This window comes from Poromitra crassiceps (genome assembly GCF_964638095.1).
Source record: "Poromitra crassiceps genome assembly, chromosome: 2".
In the NCBI taxonomy this organism is placed as follows: domain Eukaryota; kingdom Metazoa; phylum Chordata; class Actinopteri; order Beryciformes; family Melamphaidae; genus Poromitra; species Poromitra crassiceps.
This window is the reverse complement of record NC_139624.1, coordinates 38,568,438-38,591,748: the sequence shown is the minus strand read 5'-3', so window position 1 is coordinate 38,591,748 and position 23,311 is coordinate 38,568,438. Positions and strand designations below refer to the sequence as shown.

General features: G+C 42.8%; 2 protein-coding genes, 1 long non-coding RNA gene and 1 pseudogene across 4 annotated transcripts in view; 1 reads left to right on the top strand and 3 right to left on the bottom strand.

Annotated features, from left to right (window-relative positions):
- Positions 1-1,699, bottom strand: part of LOC310799483 (uncharacterized protein) — a gene marked incomplete at its 5' end in the record, with an annotated part of 32,210 nt that extends 30,511 nt beyond the window's left edge. The window contains 2 exons of the mRNA XM_083662074.1: positions 664-750; positions 859-1,699. Coding sequence (XP_083518200.1) covers positions 664-750; positions 859-1,699 — 928 coding nt within the window. The remainder of the gene's footprint in view (positions 1-663; positions 751-858) is intronic.
- Positions 1,700-1,764: 65 nt separating this feature from the next.
- Positions 1,765-4,760, bottom strand: LOC310794471. Its single transcript, XR_014553567.1, has 3 exons — positions 4,627-4,760; positions 3,621-4,010; positions 1,765-1,878 (listed from the first exon to the last, which is right to left on the bottom strand). It is a non-coding gene; the product is annotated as an uncharacterized lncRNA (long non-coding RNA).
- Positions 4,761-8,269: 3,509 nt separating this feature from the next.
- Positions 8,270-19,401, bottom strand: LOC310790901 (uncharacterized protein). The gene is made up of 7 exons (XM_083652612.1): positions 19,303-19,401; positions 18,180-18,391; positions 16,642-16,734; positions 16,320-16,412; positions 14,408-14,518; positions 11,595-11,718; positions 8,270-11,056 (listed from the first exon to the last, which is right to left on the bottom strand). The coding sequence occupies exons 1-7, from the start codon at positions 19,325-19,327 to the stop codon at positions 9,360-9,362; spliced, it is 2,355 nt and encodes a 784-aa protein (XP_083508738.1). The 5' UTR covers positions 19,328-19,401; the 3' UTR covers positions 8,270-9,359.
- Positions 19,402-21,506: 2,105 nt separating this feature from the next.
- Positions 21,507-21,791, top strand: LOC310789533 (mitochondrial import inner membrane translocase subunit TIM14 pseudogene; annotated as a pseudogene). Its single transcript has one exon. The product of its transcript is annotated as a mitochondrial import inner membrane translocase subunit TIM14 pseudogene (transcript).
- The last annotated feature ends 1,520 nt before the right edge of the window (positions 21,792-23,311 follow it).

The following is a 23,311-nucleotide window of genomic DNA, read 5'->3' as shown; positions in this document are numbered from 1 at the left end:
ACCTTTCTGTAATCTGGAGAGCACTGTCGCCACCTAATGAGTCCGTAAAATAGGTTATACACCTTCAATAGCTCCCATATTTGTACAGGAGATGCCTGAGCCTTTGATCCACGTCCCACCGTCAAAAAACACAATTGACGAACATACTCGTCCTTGGCACTCAATGAGTTAATCAGGTTTAAACATTTGTCACTACAGTGCACACACACGCATCACTCATGAAACACTGATACCACTCAAACAAACAAAGCATAGTACAACCATGCCCAGTAAAACTTTCAAAGTCATTCCGGTTCATTCCAGTCATTGAACTCAAGGGCACAATGAAATTGAACACTTTTAAAAGTGGCTCTAATCCCAAAGTGCCTGGTTGGTAATCTTGAACTTCAGTAGGTGATCAACATGGACTTTTCTCTGCGCAAAACAACCAACCATCAATATGACTGTTTTGTCTGCATTGTCTTTGGATGATTTGCCTTTTAATGGTTTAATTAGGGGGGGGGGAATAATGCCTATATATGTTGTTCATCATTCAAAGGAAAATAAATTCCTTAGAGCACTAACACTGCCAAGATTAGGGGTTTGATTCTCACTGGGGAAACCCATCCCAAAATGTCTACTTTTGTAAGGTGTTTCAGATAAGAACTTATACATTATCATTACCAGATTTGTCAAATCCTAAAGAAGGGCTGGAAGGTTGAGCTGAGTCCATAAGCCTGGATGCTGAAGTTGAGTCTACAGGCGCCTCACCTGCTGAAGTGGAGGAAGTCCTTTAGTTCAAGTAGAAATATAACAATACAATACAGAAGACGCATGGATGGAGAAACAAACACTGAAATCAAGATGCACCTCGCCTACCTGCAAACTGAGGACCGCTGTGGACATGCATGTGCTCCCTCAAGCCCTGCGATTTGTCCACCATGCTGTGGGTCTTCAGGTGGTTGTTGAAGAATGCCTGCGTTCTGAAGCTCTTGTTGCATGACGCGCACGTCAACGGCTTCTGTCCACTGTGAATGAGCTGGTGAACGGTTAGCATAGCCTGGTAGGGGAAGCTCTTATCACAGATGATGCAAGTGTATCGGTCAGCTGGAGACTTGACTTGCTCTTTTCTTCTCGTGCTTTGCTTAGCAACGCTTGCTGAAGTCAACTTGGGGGGAGGAAGTGGCGGAAGGTCTGGGAGTGAGGGGGCGTTATCTGCAATTTGTGACACCCACTGGTGCACCGTGACTCGAGCCTTTTGCTGACCTGCTCCTGCGCCGCCAGGACTCTGCAAGACGGAAACCTTTTTGATCGGCATTTGAACTACCTTGAAAGGGATTGACTTCAAGGGCGGTCGTGGTGGCTCCGGTTTATCTGGTGTTGATCCAAGTTGGGTTGGTAGTGGCAGTGTTGTATCTACACCGCTATCCTGGAGAGTGGTAGACTGCTCTGCTGTGGATACCTCTGCACTCTTCTCCACACCGCTGCTTTCTCCTGGTGCTGAAGGGATGCCTCTCATTCTGTTCACAGTATCATCACCAGATCCTGTCTCACTGTATCTGGCTCTCTTCTGCACTGGAGTTTCAGAGGTTGCTGGGCTGCCCGAGTGATCTGACTGAGGATCAAGCACACGGTCCATGACGACAAACCATCTTCTCTCTCGTTCGTTGGGTCCACCAAAGCTCTTAATTCTTTTATATTCTCGCTTCAGGTGTTTCATCTTTTCCATACAGCGGTTCGGTGCCTTGTAAAAGCCCAAGGAGGCGAGCTCTGAACTCAGTTGGGTGAAAATCTTGTTCTTCCTCAGCGTCAATGGAAACTGCCCTTGAACACTTTTGTCGGCCCAGAGTGTCACAAACGCCTGAACCTCATTAGCTGACCAGATGAACTGCGGTGTACCTGTGAAAACACCATAGTTAACAAGTTTACTGCAGGGTTGTGCTCAATATGCGAGTTGAACAATGACTGGTGTGTGTGTGTGTGTTGGATCTTCAGGGGAAAAGCGAATGGGGTTTTATACTGGGGATTTCCCTTAAATGCATAACATAAGGTCTGTGGTTAACAAAAGTTTATGGGAATGGTCATTTGTGTTCAGCAGGATAATCTTCACAAACGTGAATCACTTTTATGACCTTTGAAACTTTTTTAAACAAGATTTTCAGAAAATGCTTGAAGTCATAAAAGTGATTCGCGTTTGTGAAGATGATCCTGCTGAATACAAATTACCACTCCCATAAACTTTTGTTAACCACAGACCTTATTTTATGCATTTAAGCAAAATCCCTATTCACTTTTACCCCTGAAGATCCAACATGTCCGGGACTTCCGCCTTCCAACCACAAAAATACATCATTCCTGCTAGAGCTGGGTATTGGTTCAAATTTCAAGAATCGATTCGATTCCGATTCACAAGGTTGCGAATCGATTAATTTCGATTCGATTCGATTCCGATTCGATCAATTTCAATATGTTTCAAAATGTTTTTTGAGCTGTACCCTGAATTACATGTCCAGTTATGTAACACAGGGGTTCCCAACCAGCCAAGTAGATACATGGGGAAAAAAGTTGCAGACCTGTTGTCAATTTTAATGGTTTTAGTTACACATATATTTACTCACCAGGTGGTGACAACATGTAAATAACAGCCTTTTCATCTGTCAATAAAGACACTTTCACAATTATGCACAGTGATTTGATTTCAGCCTATATAATTTCTAAAAGTAGATATTATTGATCAAACATTTCCATTCATGTAGCCTACAGTATTTATGTTTTTGTTTCAACTACAAACATAAATAAACGTCAACTTGAAACTATGTTTCAACTACCACACACAGCATAATATTTTAGCCTGTTTATTAAAAATAATAATAATAATAATAATTTAAAAAAATCAATCTCTGGACATATGAATCGATAATCGAGGATTAAAATAAAAATCGATTAAAAATCAGAGAACCGATTTTTTGAACCCAGCCCTAATTCCTGCGGTTCTCTCTCTAAATGGTAAAATGGCTTTTTTACTTACAAAGTGCCAAAAATGAGCCAACGAGATACAGCAGCGATACTTGGTGCATGTCTCTCTGTATATGGAGAAATCACGGCATCTCTGTATGTCTGTCTGTGTTTGAAACAGCTGGAGGCCTAACTTACTGTATGGATTTTTAAGTCAATCAGTACGCTAAATAGCGAAGCTATTATCTTGCCAAATTTACCTGCAGAATACAAAAAAGTGTAGTACTACTTACCGTATGTTTGGAATTAATGTATCTAAAGTACAAGTTTTTTAACACTGCAACCTGCAGTAAAGCTACAGCTGAACCAAAACAGGGAAGTAATTAAATTGTAGAACAGAGGAAACCGCAGCCCTAAGTTCCTATTATAGCTTTCCTTTTAGCAACCCTAACCCCCCCCCCCCCGACACATAACATGCTGGATAAAGACATTTTAAATCAACAGCCAGATACGTTTAATCAACTGTCTGCTTCTAGATGGTAGTGGAACTGCTGTTGGGTGTTTATTTGCCACAGTTGCAGGTACAGTAGACAAACTTTCACAATACAAAGTTAACTAGAATTTGGCAATTGGCTGCTGGAAATGTCCCATCATTAATTTGATTTGGATGAGTCAAATCCACTTACCGGCCTCCATGTTAAACGATTGTGGATGAGTGGCCAGTGTAGCCTCTGTAGACGATGGCTCCATTGTTTCGGAATGTGCTGCCGTACCAGGCTGGTAGTTAAGGAGATCATCCATAATTGCAAACCACACAGTTTCATAATAATTGTTGGTGCCCCTTCTGTAATTGCAGGTCTTGATCCTCTTGTAGGCTCTTTTCAGCCTTTTGATTTTATCCCTGCACATATGTGGTCCCTTGTTGAATCCGAGTGATGCTAGTGCGTCGCTGAGGCCAGCGAAGACTTTCTCATTCCTCAGTTTGGGGAGAAGCTGTTGTTGGACACTTGGATTTGCCCAAAGTGTCACCAGTGCCTGGGTCTCTTCCTGCGACCACCAGGAGGACTTAGACACATCTGTGAAAGCAAGAAATCATAATGCACCAAGTCAGGAAATGGTGGAAGCTAAACTAAGTATTTAGTTATTGAAGGCAACACACCTTAACCTTAGGAAATGCAACTATTACTAAATAGTTTTTTCCTATCATTACTCTACACTTTATTTGCCTAGAACTCTTCAAAAGTGTTTTATGTTGCTTTAGTATTTACAATGTAGTAACAGATGAGCAAAAGTCAAACAGCAATAAAGATGTGTAAAACAAATACAGATAATTTAGGCTGCCTGCCATACAGATGAATGTAATAACATAAAGGCTGAAATGTCAGCCCACCATGAGATTCTATGCATTAAGGTATTTTTATTAATTTGAGGCCATCTTTTAAATTTTACTTTTTGCATGCTTTTAGCGGGGGTTTCTATCTGGAGGAGACCCCAGGGGAGCACGGGGAGAACATGCAAACTCCACACAAAAAGGCCCTTTTTGACGACTCCACCTGGGCCGTAGGCACTGACGACATGGGAATGGGGACACACCCTCAGCGTCCCAGGTGGGAATCGAACCCAGGACCTTCTTGCTATGAGGCGACAGCGCTACCACTGCACCATCGTGCCCCTTATTTGAGGCAATCTTACCAGAACAGCCTGGGGAGCTGTTATCACAGACTTTGCTAGTGTATCCGTCAGTTGGAGGCTTGTCTTGCGTTTTTCTTTTCTTGACTTGGTTGGCGCTGTCCCCTGGAATCAAGTTGGGTGGAGGAACTGGTGGCAAGGCTGGGAGTGAGAGGGCTTTATTGGCAATTTGTGACACCCACTGCTGCAATGTGACTCGAGCCTTTTGCTGACCGTCTCCTGCTCCAGCGCCGCTGGGACTCTGCAAGGTGGAAACATTTTTGATCGGCATTTGAACTATCTTGAAAGGGGTTGACTTCAAGGGCAGCCGTTGTGGCTCCGGTTTATCTGCTGTTGCTCCAAGTTGGGGTGGTGGTGGCAGTGTTGTATCTACGCTGCTATCCTGGAGAGTGGTAGGCTGCTCAGCTGTGGCTACCTCTCCACTCTTCTCCACACTGCTGCTTTCTCCTGGTGCTGAAGCGATGCCCCTCATTCTCCTTACAGTATCGCAACTAGATCCTGCCTCACTGTACCTCGCTCTTTTCTGCACTCGAGTTTGTGAGGTTGCCGGGCCGTTTGACATCTTTCCCAAGTCTTCTGTGTCACTGAGGGAGGCCGGGCTCGTGGCATTCAGGTCGACCTCCAATGGACCCGGTGACTCTGCCATTGGACTGGGCCGGAGGGGGAGTGAGGAGAGCACGCAGTCACCCACAGAGGACGAGATAGTTGCTGCGCAGAAGGGGGAGAGTCAATAAGTTTTTCAAATGCATCACTTAATTCAACGACTTTTTAAATGTCAAACTGTTTATAAAATCAAGTTTTCAAATTATTTGCCTATCTCTATTAGCTAAACTATATATTCAGTCATGGAAGTCTTCAAGTCAACACACCTTAACCCAGGCATGTCCAAAGTCTCTCAAAATATACTATATTTGGCCCTCTACACAGTATTAGTTAATCAAGCAAGTTCGATTTGCAATTTTCCCCTTCCCCTAACGATAACAGCACTATCATACAGTTTGTACAAGCACCAAGTAGGAACAGCACATGCAGAACTAATGTTTTCAGATGGTAAACAAAATCTTTAGAGTACATTTGTATGTGATTTTGTATTTTTTTATTTTTATAACCCATATGATGTGAGAAGCAGCTGGCCCCCTAGCCCCATAACGTGACGCTGCTACTGTACTCCGATATTATCGTACAGCAGTCAGCGTCACACAGCGTTCGATTCGTCAATGGGTGGGAAACGCTGTTAAAAAAGCTCTCCTACCCGTATCCGACCTCCGATTGCAGATCCGAAGATATGATAGTAACCCTAGTGAAGCCAGTAATTTGACCAGCGCTGTTAAAATGATACTGCTGCGTGAAACAACCTTTAAAACCAGTCTTTCCACAGCCTGTGCCGTATTGAGGACAGGAGAAGCTTATAGTGCCGACAGGAACCTTGGGAGTTTGAGTATTTCATGACATGTTTTGCTTCTCAGGTGCGCTGGATTTGCGTTTCACTGACAGCTGCCGTCTCCATGTGACTGCATGTGTTGTTTGCTCGCCGCATGCAAGCGGTGCACCATGATAGGGAGATCAAACACACCCTGCTGTAATTTCAGCGCAGGCTGTGGAAAGACTCTTCTAAACGCTTGTTTCAGGCAGCAGTATCATTTTAACAGCGCCGGTCAAATTACTGGCTTCAGTAGGTGGACTATCATATCTTCGGATCTGCGATATCAGAGGTCGGATACCGGTAGGAGAGCTTTTTTAACAGCGTTTCCCACCCATTGACGAATCGAACGCTATATGATGCTGACTACTGTAGGAGGATATCGGAGTACAGCAGCAGCGTCACGTTATGGGGCTACTGGCCCCCCGGCATTTTCACATTATCTAATCTGGCCCCCATTCAAAAAAGTTTGGACACCTGCCCTGGGCCCTGCCTTAACCTTATGTATGAAATGCAACTGTAAGTAAATAGTGTTGTCCTATCATTACAGTACACTTTGTCTCTAGTACGTTTCAAAAGTGGTTTCATGTTGTTGCTTTTGTGCATTGCATACAATAATACAATACAATTAGTAGCTAATAACAGAGGAGCATAAGACAACCAGAAATAAATAACGCTAATATATTAAGAGCTTTATTTCCTATTTGAAGCAATCTTACCAGAACAGCCTGGGGAGCCGTTAGACCGGTGTTGATCCATTGTGTAAAATCCTCCACCGTTGATGAGGAGAATGGCCTTATATCCTCTCTGCACTGCTCACTTGTTGTCTTTATGTTGCTGCCAGAGGCTACGTTAGCTAGCGTTAACTGGCTTGGTTTTCTCACGCTGATTCCCTGCTGACTCAGCTAGCTTAACACCCAGGAACTGATATGAGGACGAATATGTTTTTTAATGCGTATCGTAGTTGTCTGGTAGACGCATACATTCCTTTGTTTTTGGCGATTACATTTTCATATGCTATCTTCTTCTTCTTTTTTAGTGTTTAATGGCGGTTGGCACCATGGGTTGGCTGGTTGGCTTCGGCACTTTGTCTACTTCCGGGTCAGGTTCGCAAACTTTAATCTGCATACCGCCACCTACTGTACACTAATGTGTAACAATATCTTACTAGTGCAAACTATTTACAATGATCTTCATGTGTGCACCTAGTGTGCACCCAATGTGCTCCCATTCATAGCAATGTCCATTCTACGACTCAGACACACTTGTCCGATCCGAGTCTCAGCAAATTCATCCCTCAAAGTCTTCTCAATCTCCTCTCCAGAAATGTCTATAATGTTCAGGAACCTCCTGGCCACCACCATCTTTAATTTTTCCATTTTCCCTTGTACCTGATCTGCACAATTTACTAGCATGGCCATGAATGTCAAAAAGCTCTTTTTATCCATGTTTTGTTCATCTCCATTTGTCTTTGGTTCAGATACTGCCTCTGCCACTGCCTCCACTTCCACTACATCATTTCTCTCCACTCTTCATTATTTTCCTTTATCCGTTTTGGCATTGCGCCGACCCTACATGGTGTAATCCCCCACAGTGCAGACACTTTACTTCCTCTGTAGTCTTCCTCCTGACAACTCTCCACTCCACACTTTCCCCAAGTCATGTCAAAATATGTGTCAAAAGAAGAAGCATAAGCACATTAATAAATAAAAAAAAATCATGCCTTCAATACTCTGGTAAAGTGCTCATTTATTATGTGGGTCAACAAAACCAACAAAAAGAGATATCCAAAATTCCCTCTGTAAAAACCTTTGTCTCCAAGAATTTTGAACCTGGCTTTATCCAATCTTCAAATTTCTGTTCTGGAAATGACATGCAAAATATTTATGCCTCATTTGTACAATTAAACATACAATTTCAGAAAACTTGTAATCCAAAAAATTATTGTTTTAATGTAAGTAATCAAATGGGGGAAGTTTCAGGGTTATATCTATAAATTAAAATTTTTACCCTATTGACCTGTCATGTGTTTTGGTATGATCATTTAGGTGATTTCCAACTTTCCCCTCATAGGATGCCTGGACTAATTGACCTGCTAAAATGTTAGCCATGGTATGCACTAGATATTCAGCAGTTTCCTTTCTTTAGCCTACTGTAAACATGGTCTAATTAAACTAAGATTTTCACATGATCAAGAAAGCAATACAACAACAGTTCTTTCCTTAAACGTTTATTTTTCTGTAGAACTTCAAAAACTGAAGGGCGGAAATCAAATCATATATCAGTTACAAACGATAATGTTACTTAAAGCTTGTTTACTTTGCATGGCTCCTCAAATAATATAAGCAATGGGATAGATTAGGATGCACAGCACAACAACATCAACCTATTTTGTATATCATATTTGACAAATGTTTGTGTCCAAGCTAAATTCAGATTATTTTAAAGTTTCTTCTATTATATTCAGCAGTGGTGCATCAATACGGCAAGAAAATACTATTACTGTTAGATAAAATGTGAAATCGAAACAATATCGACTATTTTTGCACAAAAACAAATGTAGATTAGTTGCAATGTTTACAATTAAGGATTACATGAAGAAGAAGAAACAGCATCTGGTGATGTTTTTAGCACTACACCCAGGGACTATGGATGAAAAGTAGCCTCTTGGCCAGCGAGACTACCTCTTTGCTAACTCTGACCAATTTACAGTAATGTGCACTGGCCATGTTAAATAATAATAACCTGACACTGCCAGATGGTTTGTTTTCAGTGTGATTGTGATCTCATGATCTCACACAAATCCAGCTTGACTTGCAAGGTTACTTAAATAAACCAATGAACTAAGCAAAGCTAAAAATGTTCCCAAGCACCACTGCTACATTCAATTATAGAGACGCGCTATCTACATAGCCACATACACATTAACACTTTGAAATACTGATGCTACGTATTTACATGATGTTCAGACAGCTTCTTCAACAGCCTGACGTTTTTTTGTTTTTTTACATCTTTCAAAGGTTCAAAACTCAAAATATAGGTGTGTTATGTTCAATCTTTACAAAGAATGAAAACGTAAAAATGTATATCAATACGTAATGGAAAAAAATCTTAATTAAATGTATTACTCAAAATCTGACAAATGAGGGTAATTTCAGCCTCAAACTAACTGATATTTTGTAAGCAAAGCTCTTAGTTTGGCTAACAAGTTACATTTTCAAAGAGAAACTATCAGTCATACAGTGAAACAGGACAGGACTGAAAAAATAGCACAGCCTGGATAAAAAAAAAAAAAGAAAAGAAAAAGAAAAAAAGATTAATAGTCGTCGCTACCATCGTCGTCGTCGTCGTACTTCCTCTTGAGGGAGTGCTTCTTGTGCTTACTCCGGTGTCGCCGTTTGGCGGGATACCCGGCACTCTCCCTCGAGTGCAACACCTCGTGCTTCTTCAGCAGGCCCGGGACGGAGAATCCCTTCCCGCATGTGTCACACGTCCAGGGCTTCTTGCACGTGTGAGTCCTTTTGTGGACATTCAGATGCGAGGCCAGCTTGTAGGTCTTCCCGCACACATCGCAGCTGTAAGGGCGCTCATTGGTGTGTAACCTGATGTGCACCTTCAGATTCCCAATCTGCGTGAAGGTCTTTTCGCATATGGAGCATATATAGGGTCTCTCTCTGGTGTGGATCCTTAGGTGAACCCTCAGGCAGTACTTGCTGGAGAACTTCTTTTGGCAAATGGGGCATGGGAGCTTGGTCTTGGGCGCGTGATCCACCTGGTGCCGCTTCAAGTCAGATAAATAGACAAAGGTCTTCCCACACTGGGAGCACAGGTACTGACGGTCGCCGATGTGATAGCCCATGTGTCTCTTCAACAAGCTGGAATGGAGGAATCGCTTTCCACAGCGCTCGCACATGTGGGGGCGATCCCTGGTGTGCCAGCGCAGGTGGTTCGACAGCTTGAATTCCGTCGGGAAGGTTTTGGTGCAGTGCTTGCAGGGGAAAGTCACTTCGCTTGTGTGGCAATCCATGTGTCTTTTGAAGTAAGTTGACTGGGTGAAGCCCTTACTACAGATGTGGCAGTAGAAGGGTTTTTGACCGCTGTGGACGAGCAAGTGCTTGTTCAAGCTCGGCAATTTGTGGAAACACCTGCCACACTGGCCGCAAACGTATGGCCGTGCCGTGTTGTGGGTCTTCAGGTGGTTGTTGAGGAACGTCTGTGTTCTGAAGCTCTTGTTGCATGACACGCACGAAAATGGCTTCTCTCCTGTGTGAATGCGCTGGTGATCTGCTAGCTGAGACTGGTAGGGGAAACTCTTATCACAGACGTTGCAACTGTATCGGCCACTTGGAGGCCTGGCTTGCCTTTTTCTTCTCAAGTTTTGCTTGGCGCCACCTGCTGAAGTCAACTTGGGTGGAGGAAGTGGTGGCAAGGCTGGGAGTGAGATGGTGTTATTGGCAATTTGTGACACCCACTGGTGCAACGTGACTCGAGCCTTTTGCTGACCGTCTCCTGCTCCAGCGCCGCCGGGACTCTGCAAGACGGAAACGTTTTTGATCGGCATTTGAACTACCTTGAAAGGGATTGACTTCAAGGGGGGCCGTTGTGACTCCAGTTTATCTGGTGTTGCTCCAAGTTGGGTTGGTGGTGGCAGTGTTGTATCTACACCGCTATCCTGGAGAGTGGTAGACTGCTCTGCTGTGGATACCTCTCCACTCGTCTCCACACCGCTGCTTTCTCCTGGTGCTGTAGAGATGCCTCTCGTTCTGTTCACAGTATCGTCACCAGATCCTGTCTCACTGTATCGCGCTCTCTTCTGCACTGGAGTTTCAGAGGTTGCTGGGTCATCTGAGTCGTCTGATATCATTCCCAAATCTTCTGCGTCACTGAGGGAGGCCGGGCTTGTGGCATTCAGGGCGACCTCCAATCGACCTGGTGATTCTGGTGGTTCTGCTGGACTGGGCCGGAAAGAGAGTGATGACAGCACGCAGTCACCCACAGAGGATGAGATAGTTGCTGCGCAAAGGGAGAAGAGGGAGAGTCAATGACTTTCTAAATGTTAAACTGATTTTAATCAAGTTTCCAAACAAACAAACAATTTATCTAGTATCTGACTACCCCGTTATCACAAGATTTTTTTTTTAAATATATATAAAATATAGGTTGATAGAAATATGATTTTATTTTATAGTTTATCTTATGTTACTATGTGCTGCTGTTTCTGGGACAGATTTTAATCACAATGGGAATTAAATGGTGGATGGTGAATGAAAAAGAGTTGACTTTTTACATTTACACTTTAGGTACTTAGCTGACACTCTTACTAAGAGCAATTTTCAATGAGTGCAACAGTAGTTTAAATGCCAAGATCACATAGGCAACCAATAGCGAGGAGTAGACAAATAAATAATTACATTGAAATAAGCCTATTGCTTGTATTTTGATTTTTGAGTTGATTCTTTTTCTAATGATTCCTCACCTACATAATAAATCTGCAGTTTGTTTTGCACCATTTTGCATTTTCTATGTGCAAATAACCTAAATGTGAGCTTACCTTTTGTATTCAGGAGCCCCTTGGCTTGCTGGTGCAGGAGGAGGGTCTTCAGGTCCCCAGACTCCGGGATGAAGCGTCCACACCCCTCCAGGACAGAGGGCTCCGATGAGATCATGGCACCAAGCTGAGGTTAGGAGACATGCAAGGGAAACAATGAGCAAGTTTACATACACACAGTGCGGTACGGCACACAGTTTACCTGCATTTAACTGTGCACATCCCCATTAACTCATTGAGTGCCAGCCACTTTTGGAGAACAGACGCTCCCAGTGCCAGAGTTTCAGAGCGTTTTCAGTGATTTCTCGAGGCCCACAGAATATTGTGTGATATTACTATGTAAACACCGAACACGCACAAAGAACGAGCTGACTCTATTGTATCATCAGCAAAAAAAAGTTTATTGATACCATTTTCCGTTCTTTAGTTATGAGCCGGAGAAGATAGGTTGTTTTGAGCAAAAACATGCGTTTCAAATTAGAAGCTGAGATATTCCGCCTTTTGTGAAATTAAGCATTTCAAGCACATTCACTGAGTCTGAAGCTAATATTTTCTGATGTAGTGACGTGGTGTAGGTGTGTGGTGCCCTGCGTGCCCCACCCCCCTCTCCCCCCCTCAGCTGCAAACTCCTCCCCACACTAACACACAGCCTAACACGCACCCAGTCTATTTTCGGAGTGCTCCGTTTTTGTGCGCCGGCTCCCAGCGCGACATGGAAAAGCCAAACCGGACTGCTGAGAATGGTTTGGCCCTTCGGCGTCGGGTGCTGCTTTTCTGGCGGCTAATCGTGTGGAGAAACTATGCAGACAGACAGACAGAGGCAGAGGGGCTCAGTTGTGGGCGCGGATTGACTGCTGTTCGCAGCCAACGTCAGCTCCAGACAGAGCAATCTATATGGCTCTGGCTGCAGCATGAGCAGTTTCTCTTTCATCACGGGGCTTTTTCCTGCTGTTTTTCGGATCTTTCTCTAATCTGGAGAGCACTGTCGCCACCTAATGAGTCCATAAAATAGGTTATACACCTTCAATAGCTACAATATTTGTACAGGAGATGCCTGAGGCTTTGATCCACGTCCCACCGTCAAAAAACGCAATTGACGAACATACTCGTCCTTGGCACTCTACGTTAGTATCTGAATTGACGAACATACTCGTCCTTGGCACTCAATGAGTTAAGGTCTTAGTTGAGGTATATTGTATACATTTTCAATCACAATCACAAATATCCCTTATACATATGTTGTATACACAATATATGAATATACTATTCATATGTATATATACAGTATATGAATACATATATTGACATGGAAACTGAGGAAACACGGAATGTGAAAACCAACAATGATGGCGATAAAATGTATCCATTCCTGACTGACTAATACTGGCATTTCCCAGCTACCTTATTAGGCCTTGCTTAATTGGGATTAGTCTTGCTTGCCAAGACCTTACTCCACATTACTGTGCCAGCGTAGGAGAGATCTGGCAGGACCCGTTATCATTGGGGAATAATGGGGGGGAAACGCTCTGGGTGTTCGTATCTCCAAACCAATCACACACATCAGGAGTGGCGCTTAAGTCTAGGTGCTGGGTTAGTATCGTTGGTGGAACATTATGCATGTGTTATGAAAATGGATGAATCACTGCCAAAATCACAGATGTATGATGTCTATGTGAGTTGTAAAGATAAATGCAACAAACTATTTGATAATCAGTGCTCCAAAATGTAAGCCTGAGGACACTTTTGCTCTAGAGATGTTCACTGAACCGATTAAGACCAGTGACGGTTTTCTAATCATATGCGTCTCTTGCGTAACATTGTTAAGTCAGTATCACAGAAGCAAGATTGAAGTGGAGAAGGTCGGTGCATTGTCACTGCAGCATGCCGCTGCCAGAATTAATCAACGTGCCCGTGGAACCCCGACTGGCTGTAGATAGTTTAATTGGGTGGGATGTCAGTGGTAAGTATTTGTTGCAACATCAGATGGGGATGAAAAGCATTCTGCCGAAACTGGGGCCCCAACACATAAACAAAAACTTGAAAAAGAAAAGGTATTGCATTGAACTTCATGTTGCCAAGCTTGATGCAAGCCAAGGTTTGAAAGTGGCCCAGGTGGAGGCCGCCTTATCCCACCTGCCAAGTTGCTGCAAGTCAGACTGCATTGGGACAAGACCTCACCCGGGCTACTGGAAAAGGGAAAAGGCATTTACATGTGCCAGCTCAAAAATATTACAGCCCCCCTCCAGTAAGTTTTTCCTACCTGTTTCTAGAGATGGAACGATATGAAAATTTCATATCACGATTATATTGACTAAAATTATCACGGTTATCAGTATTATCACGGTTTGTTAAAATGTGCTGAAAATGTTCAAAAAGTTCACCAAATTTTACATTGAAAAAATCCAAAAAGGATTGATGCACTCACTGAAATCATTTCTCCAAGGCTGCGTGTCTGTATCTGGGAGACGGTTGCCAACTTTGGTTGATGATGGACAGTATTTACCATGTTTTTCAAAGCACTGTAATCATGGTAACACGGCAATCACAGTACCATGGTTTTAATGATAATGAAAATTTGAAACGGTATGTTATCGCAAGGAATTTTATCACAGTTTTTTTATCATTAAAACTGGTTATCGTTAAGGAATTTTATCACCGGTTTTTTATCATTAAAACCGGTTATCGTTACATCCCTACTGGAGGGTGCTTTAAGTCCCCAAAGTAGTATACTAATGTGCATCTAAAAACACGTTTAAGTGCTGTATGTTTCCGTGCACTCAGTTGTCATAAAGTCCTACTTAGATACATGTACCCACCCGGGAGAGATTGGGAACAGGAAGAAGTTGCTCCAGCTTGCACACTAGGCCGGCCGTCAGAGCCTGCAGCGCTGTATCAAACTTGGAGCCGTACTGCACAGGGAACACTTCCTGCAGAGAGAGAGAGAGAGATGTGCATCTTTAACAGTGTTGCCCTGTGAACTGTAAGGGTCAATCTAACACTTTGGTCAAAAGAAAAGAGTGAGTTATGTGTGCCGTGAATCTCTATCTCTCTGATCTTTACATTAGGACAGAGTTTGATTTTTAGAAAATACGTGAGTGGGTAAGAAAAAAAAAGCCATATTAAATTCTGTTTCTGCCCCAGGATAAATAAAATCTGTAAAGTACAACTAAAGTTTATTAGTTTTGTTGTATGGGTGTGTGTATGTGTGTTGCAGCAGCACTGTGCTATTCAATTGTGTCAGTTTAAGAGAATGGCATGCACATTTCATTACTTTTGCCCATTATTACATCTACAATGTAAGCAACATATTGTACTGAGGAACAAAGGACATCACAGATGTCAAATCACAAATACAAATCAAAAAAGCTCATTCTTGCATGTGCACATAGTGTATGATGAGATGAACATCTTAAGACAGGGATACTCAACTTGCTTTGCCCGGGGGCCACTTTTGTGAAATGATAGAAGGCCAGGGGCCAGTTAATAAACAATCAATATACATTTTTCTGTAGCGGATTGTAGGTTTTTGGGGTGTCAGCCGGAGTTTAGTCTGACAATGTTGTGCACACCGGATAGTTAGTTAGGTTAAGTACATACATAAGTGCCTGGGTAGTGAGCAGACGGCGGTATTTGACAATTTAGCAGCTAAATCATAGATTATTGAAAGATATTCCATATTCCAGACTGAAATGCTATAACAGAAGTGTGAGTATTGGCCAGAATGACACTTATTCAGCGGGTATCTTGCATGTTGCGTTCAGGTGCACTGTAAAAAAATAAAAAATAAATAAAAAAAATTGCAATTCCATTGGGGGCCACACAGGGGGCGCCAGTTGAGTATCACTGCCTTAAGACAACTAACCGTCATCTTCCGCTACTTTCTTTTTACATTAAAGCAACTTAAAGGAGAATTTCAGTATTTTTCAACCTGGACCCTATTGACATTTTCTTTAATCTATAAAGTAATGTGAACAGAAATTGAAATTGGTGCAGTATTAACCAAAGATCGCTTCAGTTGGCAGCCACTTTTCCCACATGCCCCTACTGCACTAAATAATCTTGTTTTGTTTTTACCACTGACAGGATCAAATTATTCCATCATGACATTATTTTCAAGAGATATAATTTTCCTTCCGCTTGATCCAAGTCTCGCTCAAGTCTCACGAGAGTTGCATTGTTTGCCGGAAGCTGGCTGTGGTGGGGCGGAAAACTGGGACCTGCCATGTTTGTTCGGGGTAACAGCTAGCATAGCTGCATTATTTTGTAAGTTATGCTATGGCTGAATATTTATCTGATTTTGAGAATATGGACTAGGCATTTGAATGCGATGGCTGTCCGTATTTATTTGAGCCTGACTAGCGTTATATGGATTACAAACTGAAGAGTGGGGTCAACGGCAGCTTCTATCCCTACCAATGTGTCAGAGAGCAGACAGAGAGAGGGTGAACATGCTGCTGCAAGGTAAATACAAGCGTTCATTTCTGTCTCTCTTTTACAATCAAAATTTGAGCCTGTGTCCATTGCAAAAACAAGCTTGTTTAGTGGCCGTACAAGGCAAAAGGGGCATGTGGGAAAAGCGACTGAAGCGATCTTGGTCAATACTGCACCAATCTCAAAAATGTTTGCTTACATGACTTAGTTATACATAAACAAATATGAAAATAGGGTCCATGTTGAAAATACAGAAATTCTCCTTTAATTCACATCAGTTTAAATACTAAAGCATACCTGGAAGAAGCGCTTCCTCTCAGCAGGGTTTTTAAGCAGATTCTGGACTAACACCATGAAGTTAGTTTCACAGTTCTCCACTTCAGAATCCTTCTGCAACACAAAATGTAACTTGGTCTTATTTCATTCATTAAGCTGTTCAACTGCAGTGAAATACTTGTATTCCTTGAAGCTTGACTGTGTTGAATAGAAATATAACGAGCCCCTTAGGAAAGCCACTTTCCAAACTGCGAAACTTTTACTCATTTGCACTGATCAATTTGTATGAATGAAGATTGTTTCAATAAATCATGTTCCTGACAAACTGTGTTCAGGTTCTTACCCCTATGGATGCAGAGATCTTCAACCTATTTATGAGGTGTTGGATAGCCCGGGAATCTGGTTCACCCTCTTTGCGGAGCAACTCCAAAATGATCTACAAGACAAACAATAGCACAAATTATAGTAATAAGTAACAAAAACCTTATAAAGAAATCAAAACTCAACAAAAACAATGTTAATCCTCACAAAGAACAGTAGAACCAGTTAGCTCACAGTTGTTTGGGGGAGAATGAAGTGTTCTCTACACATAATGAAACAATATTCCTGCTACCAATCAATGAAAATGGAGCTTGCACAGGCTGCAAAGTAAATAAGGTTCATGAGTTTGACGAGGAACAACTAAATTGAAGGTAACAGAGAGGCAAGCTAAAAAGTTAAACAATCTCTGTTATTGTGGGTCTCGATTTGTGTGACCTGTGAGGCGAACATCAGCATAATGGGGTGAGACAGACTAGCGCCCATGTTGATGTCCAATAATCACAGATAGACATCTTAGGAAGGAATGCCACTGAAGTCGCATAGCCCGGAGAGCAGTGAGCACAGCTCGAGGTGGCAGGATTGAGGGCCTTTTGATTACAAGGCATCATAGGCATAGCGAGGGGGCAGGGTGACCTAGGCTAAAAAGACCACAGCGTAACTGGAGGGTCACAGATTCCATCCCGACAGCAGCCTGGGTTCTTGCACCATTTTAAAGTCAAATTTAATGCTTTTTAAGACTTATTAATACCTTAACAAATAGAATTTAAGACCCAAAAATGTCAAAACTCGAAACAATTTTAGAAAAAAGACAACTTAATGAGTGCTGCTCCAGACTGCCACAAATGTAGTGACTGAAATTGTGTATAGGCTGTCAAGGCTGATATACTTGTTACTTCCCAATCTGGTTAATACACATAATAAAGGTGAGTGTCCAGATTAGAATAAAGAGGGCGAGAGGTAGATGCGAGTCTACACAGTCACAATTTTTCAGTGTGCAATATACTAGGGGCTGATAAAAGAGAGAGAGAGGCCCTTGGTTTGCAAAATGCGTGAATATGAATGATTGGCGAGACATTACCATAATACCTCCATTAAGGCGGACTCTCTCATTGTCTAATTACAAAAAATAAATGCTATTTAGATGTTTTACGGTACACCACTGAGTCACTTTTCCATCAGTCTTAAAAACAGCATATTTGCAGCAAATTTAAGACCTTAATTTCCATTATTTTGATTTAAGACATTTTAAGACTTTTTAATGAACCGCGGGAACCCTGTACATGTGTGATCTGGGACACCCCCTACCCGTATAAGTATGGATAAGTATGCTTTTTGGCTCTTTCATCGCGCGCACGCGCGCACACACACACACACACAAACAAACACAGAAAAATAATTAAAAATGAAGGATCCAACTGCGCTTCAGCTGTAGGAACTGGCAGGTCCGGTGCATCACAGGAGGACGTCGAAACGTTGTCTGATATTATGCACCTTAAATAAAAGGCATCAATTGATCCGAGCTGCTCCAGACTTTTTCCTTTACAGAAAAATTATTCTCACCCTTGCCCTCAACCCCAAGATGAGCTGGGTAGTCTGCTTCAAACTCATGAGCTCAGGAACGGTCCGGGTCACCATAGTCACAAAGTCCTCCACTCTACCGTACTGCTGCACGTTTCTCTGCAGGATAACCTGCCATATATATGAATATGTCAGCTGCAGAGGCGAAGCCAACAGGCGAAGGGAGGCCAGGGGAAGGGAGGCTCCAGCCACACCTGTGTAACACAATGCCATAATAACAAAGTTAAGTAGTGCAGAAATTGTGTTAAATAAACAAAAGTCCAATGATATGGAATGAACACAGGAGTATTTTGCTATCGGGCTTTCCCCCCAGGTCTGGTTTACTTAGTCCATGCCTGGTATTCAATACATATTCCTTCAACCATAGACCCATTTCACGGGGGCCATTTTGTGCCGAAAAGACAGGGTAAACACAGGTGCAAGCAAAACACTAATGAGGGTTTCCAACTTCCAATGATTGGAATTTGGAAACCCTCATTAGTGTGTTGCTGCACCTGTGTTTACCCTGTCTTTTCGGCACAAAATGGCCCCCATGAAATGGGTCTATTAGCTTGATTAGCTAGGCTAGGAAGCAGAATATGCTGTAGGCAGGGGGCGCTGCACTGCAAGTGGCATGTTTTGATCATTCATTACGTGCTTCCTACATATTTGAATGTGTGTGTGTGTGTGTGTGTGTGTGTGTGTGTGTGTGTGTGTGTGTGTGTGTGTGTGTGTGTGTGTGTGTGTGTGAGTGAGTGAATTAATTAATCGTGTCATGTAGAGAATGTGCGTTAAAGTACAGTCGATCAGATCGTGTTTGAGCAGACAATGTGCGAGCAAATTATTTGTGATGTGATTTGATCAGTGATAACAGATGATGCTGCACGGTGCAGTGGCCGTTCGGGGCCGTGTGGGCCGAAGTGCAGCCCCGATCCAGAAAATTAAATTAATTACCCCCCTCCCCCGAAATAAATGAACAGCTTTCGCTAGAAGAGGCTACAGCTACGGTTAGGTTAAGGTAGCTAGCTAGCTATTGTGGCTAGGCTACAGCCAGTGTGTTCTTGGCGGGCATTACAGGATTGCTAACGTTAGCTGGATAGGCTAGTTAGCTAGCTTAGCAACTTACCTGCAGTCTCAGATCGTTTATCCATTTTCTGCAGACGATCTACAGCTCATGAGATGAGGAGCCGAATGCACAAATTGGTGGATGGCTTTCTAGATTACCCCCGATTTAACGTTAATCGTCGTTATATTATATAATTTGGACCGTCAAGCCAGGCAGAATAATGGCGCGACCTCTGATCGAGGCTTCCAAAGCAAAAGTCTGAGTCTTTCCGGCGGATGTCCCCTTACAAAATAAAAGCACAGAATCGTCTTCTGTTCTTCTTCTTCTGTTTGGTTTTACGGCGGTTGTTGCATTACCGCCTCCTTCTGGACTAATCCATCCAATGTTTCCCTACTCCATTACAGTCTTGTTAACAGTCCAGTTCCTCTCAAAAAACTGACAACTATTTTCTTCCCCTCCACTACCCCCACACATCCCATTATACAGAATCGTCTTTCAGAGGAATCGAAATGTAGTGCTCCTCTCACAGGTAATGGATAACGCACAAAAAATAGATTCCATTCCAATATATAGGCTCCAAAAGCAGTAAGACTTCCTATGAGGGGTACATTGAAAAATGCTCCTTGTAGCCTACATTACACCACTCTAGGACATTTAATTTTATTTTATTTCAAGTAGCTACAAATTACAAATTCCATTCCCCTGGAGGGGAGGGGGTATTTTATTGACGTAAATGTCATAAACAGGGCATAGCTGCATCAAACCCTCCTGATCAGTGAACCTGTCTTCATCCCTTTGGAATGGCATGAGGAAGCCTGAAAGATGACTTGATAAAATCTGTCTGAATGTGTTTCAAGATTTAAGATTATTTTATTTGTCCCGAGGGAAATTTGTCTTGGACATACAGAAGTTTGAAGTCCATAATATCTTGATGATGGGTAACATAGCCCAAATATTTAAAAACGAGAATAAGCAAGCCCATAGTTGTCTTCTTCCTGGAATTGAACAGTAGCCAGGCAGCATATTCGGTAGCCTATATATAGGTCCATCTAATTTACCATAGCTATATTCTCTGTAAGTAAGATTAGCATCCCACTGGAACATTTAGACCCAATTGCTGTGCCAGTTATCCCAGTAATAATGATGATAATAGTTGTATTCTCTTTCTTTCTTTTACAGCACTGTCCATTAGTAGGCCGATCAGAATATATTTATAAAACAATGACAAAACAGTGTTGCTCATGGACCACTTACATAAAAGGCCTACTTTACATCTGAAATATTAGACTGACTGGGGAAAAATACATTTTAGAAGTGGTCTACCTTGTAACAAACAGTACAACGTCAAAATCCCATGCACACATACACAAATTCACAAAATATAACAACGAAATATAACAATGACAATAATACAAATTGATCGATGAAAAGACAAAACAATTTAAGTTATATGCTATATTAAGACATTTGTTGGGATGTGTATACAAAAAAGATTAATTCACTTTGGGTAACATTCCAAACTTCATTGATTGTGTTGTGGAATGAAACACTTCAAATACATTAAATTGTTATTGAAATACTCCCCAACTTCCACAGATGAGACGAAGAACCCTGTGGTCTGGAAAGATTCTTCGGCTGTTGATTCATAGGGATCTGCCGACATCAGTCCTGTTTGTAATTGCCATTTCCTCCAGCCTACGGCCAGTTCTTTTGTGATGAGAACAAGCCCTCCTTATGCTTCTGACTGAGCTCATCCATCCATCTCTCTATCTCTTTCACTTGCTATCGTCCTGTCTGTCCCTGCCTGTCTGTCTGTCTCTCACTCCCTCTCTCTGACACATACAAGAACACTCACACTCGGAGAGTCATCTTCTCATGACTGAACATGATTGACTCAGTGAATAAGACGTAAAAATCCAAACAGCACCCTAATAGCAGCTATAGTTCTCTTGGCAACAACTTTGGAATACAATGACTGGATTGAAAGCGGTCCGGCAATCTGCCATCTGGTCAGATCTTTGATACAGAAAGTAGGACATTTGTGGCAGGCCCCGGTTAACACAGTGTGAGTGTGGTGCCCTAGGATGACCTCACTTCATGCTCCCCCTCCCACTTTACATGCAAATAAGTGAAATTTACTATCGCAATAAAGAGCGTAAATTTACATGACCTTAAACTATACAGGCTTAAAACACATACAGACAAATTGCTTTACGCCATACTGTAGATTGACTTGACACTCCAGCACACGGCAAACCTAACCCATGCAGGCCATGAAACACATGGAGCCTCAGATGAAACAGGCCATTCAGAGCTTCCCCAAGACGGCTTTTGGTGGAGGATACTATAAAGGTGGATTTGAACCAAAGATGAACAGCAAAGAAGCTGCTCTGGTTTTAGGGGTCAGTCCCACAGCCAACAAGAATAAGATCAGAGAAGCCCACAGAAAACTGATGATCCTAAACCACCCAGACAGAGGTGGCTCTCCCTACCTAGCCGCAAAGATAAATGAAGCTAAGGATCTGATGGACGGACAGGTTAAGAAATAGAGGTGATGATGTTGAAGTGGATTGTTGATCAAGTCTTTTCTAACTCTTGATTGTGCCCAAATAAACAATGACATCACAATTGCTTGAGTGACATCACTGATGACATCATCACTATCAGCCTATAGTACAGCCATTATACGATATGACCTCCCACAAATTGCAACAGAAACTCTTTCAACTGTTCTAGTCTTAGAAATATGTATATTATAACATATAAAAAGTCCTAAGAAATCCCAGTTGGGGAAAGTATTGAAAAATACTGAAATCAGTGATGCCACAATTTGCCTGTATGTAGGCTAGTATGTATGTACTGTATGCCTGTCTGTCCTTCACATAGCTCGAGAACCGTTGGTCCGATCGACTTCAAACTCAGGGAGTGCGCTTAGGGGGGCCTGTGGGAGTGCAGTGGTGAATTTCGCGCAGTTCGGATGTGCGCATGGTTATAGCGCCACCCACTGGCAACAGGAAAAGCAGTTCTTGAGAACCGTTTGCCCGATTGACTTCAAACTTGGGGAGTGCACTGCTGGGAACCTGAAGGAGTGCGGTGCCGAATTTCAGAGACATGCATAGTCATAGCGCCACCTAATGGCAACAACAAAAAGTGGTTTATCTCAAGAACCGTCCGATTGACTTGGTGGGTGCGCTGCTGGGAACCTAAGAAAGTGCAGTTTCAGATTTTGTGCAATTTGACCAATTGGGGGAGCGTTGCCAGCAGGGGGAGAATGGAATGAATCCAGATGTTTACCAGAGATTTGAAGAGGGATTGCATGTGGTCAGACGAAGTGATCGCCTATGGGCTGGCCTATCCATAGATCTTGTCATTGAGCAGGTGCTGATGAGAAGTCTTAAAACAAGTGGTCGCTTCACGAGAGGGCAAGGGATGACGGAGCTGCAACGTTTGACATGGCTGCTCTCCATGCCAGCTTGCACTGAAGTCAACAATGCCATGCAAGAGCTGACAGGGGTGAACCACAACACTGGTGAGCAGAACCATGACATGACAGATGTAAGACAATCACGTGACATGAAGGACACACAGTTCTACACTATCTCCAAGAAAGAAACCCCTTCTGCTCAGATCCAAGCTTGTGTCGTGTGTCAACTGGGGTCCCTTCTGTGAATGTTGATAAGGCAAAGGCCATCGGAAACACCATCTTGCTCAGCATGGACAGACAGACTAGTGCCGAAGAGGGATCAGGCCATCACCATGAGTACGAAATTCTCAGTGAAGATTGATGGTGAAGCAGTGCAGGTGGATCCTCACCTACTTTTCCAGTGACTCACTATTGCAGCAAAAGCTTCACAAGACCTGGCATCAGTGTTCAAGTATCAGCTGTGTAGTCATTCTCCAGCGCCGTTTGACACTTCCCTCCTGATTCGATGCCATCTGGGCGCTCCACACACCTGACCTTCAAGGAGTCACAGGCCATGTTCAGTATGTGCTGGATGGTGGAGCACTTATTCAGCGCATCCCATGGACACGTGGACCCAGAAGGTGGATCGAGCAGGTGGGAGGACTG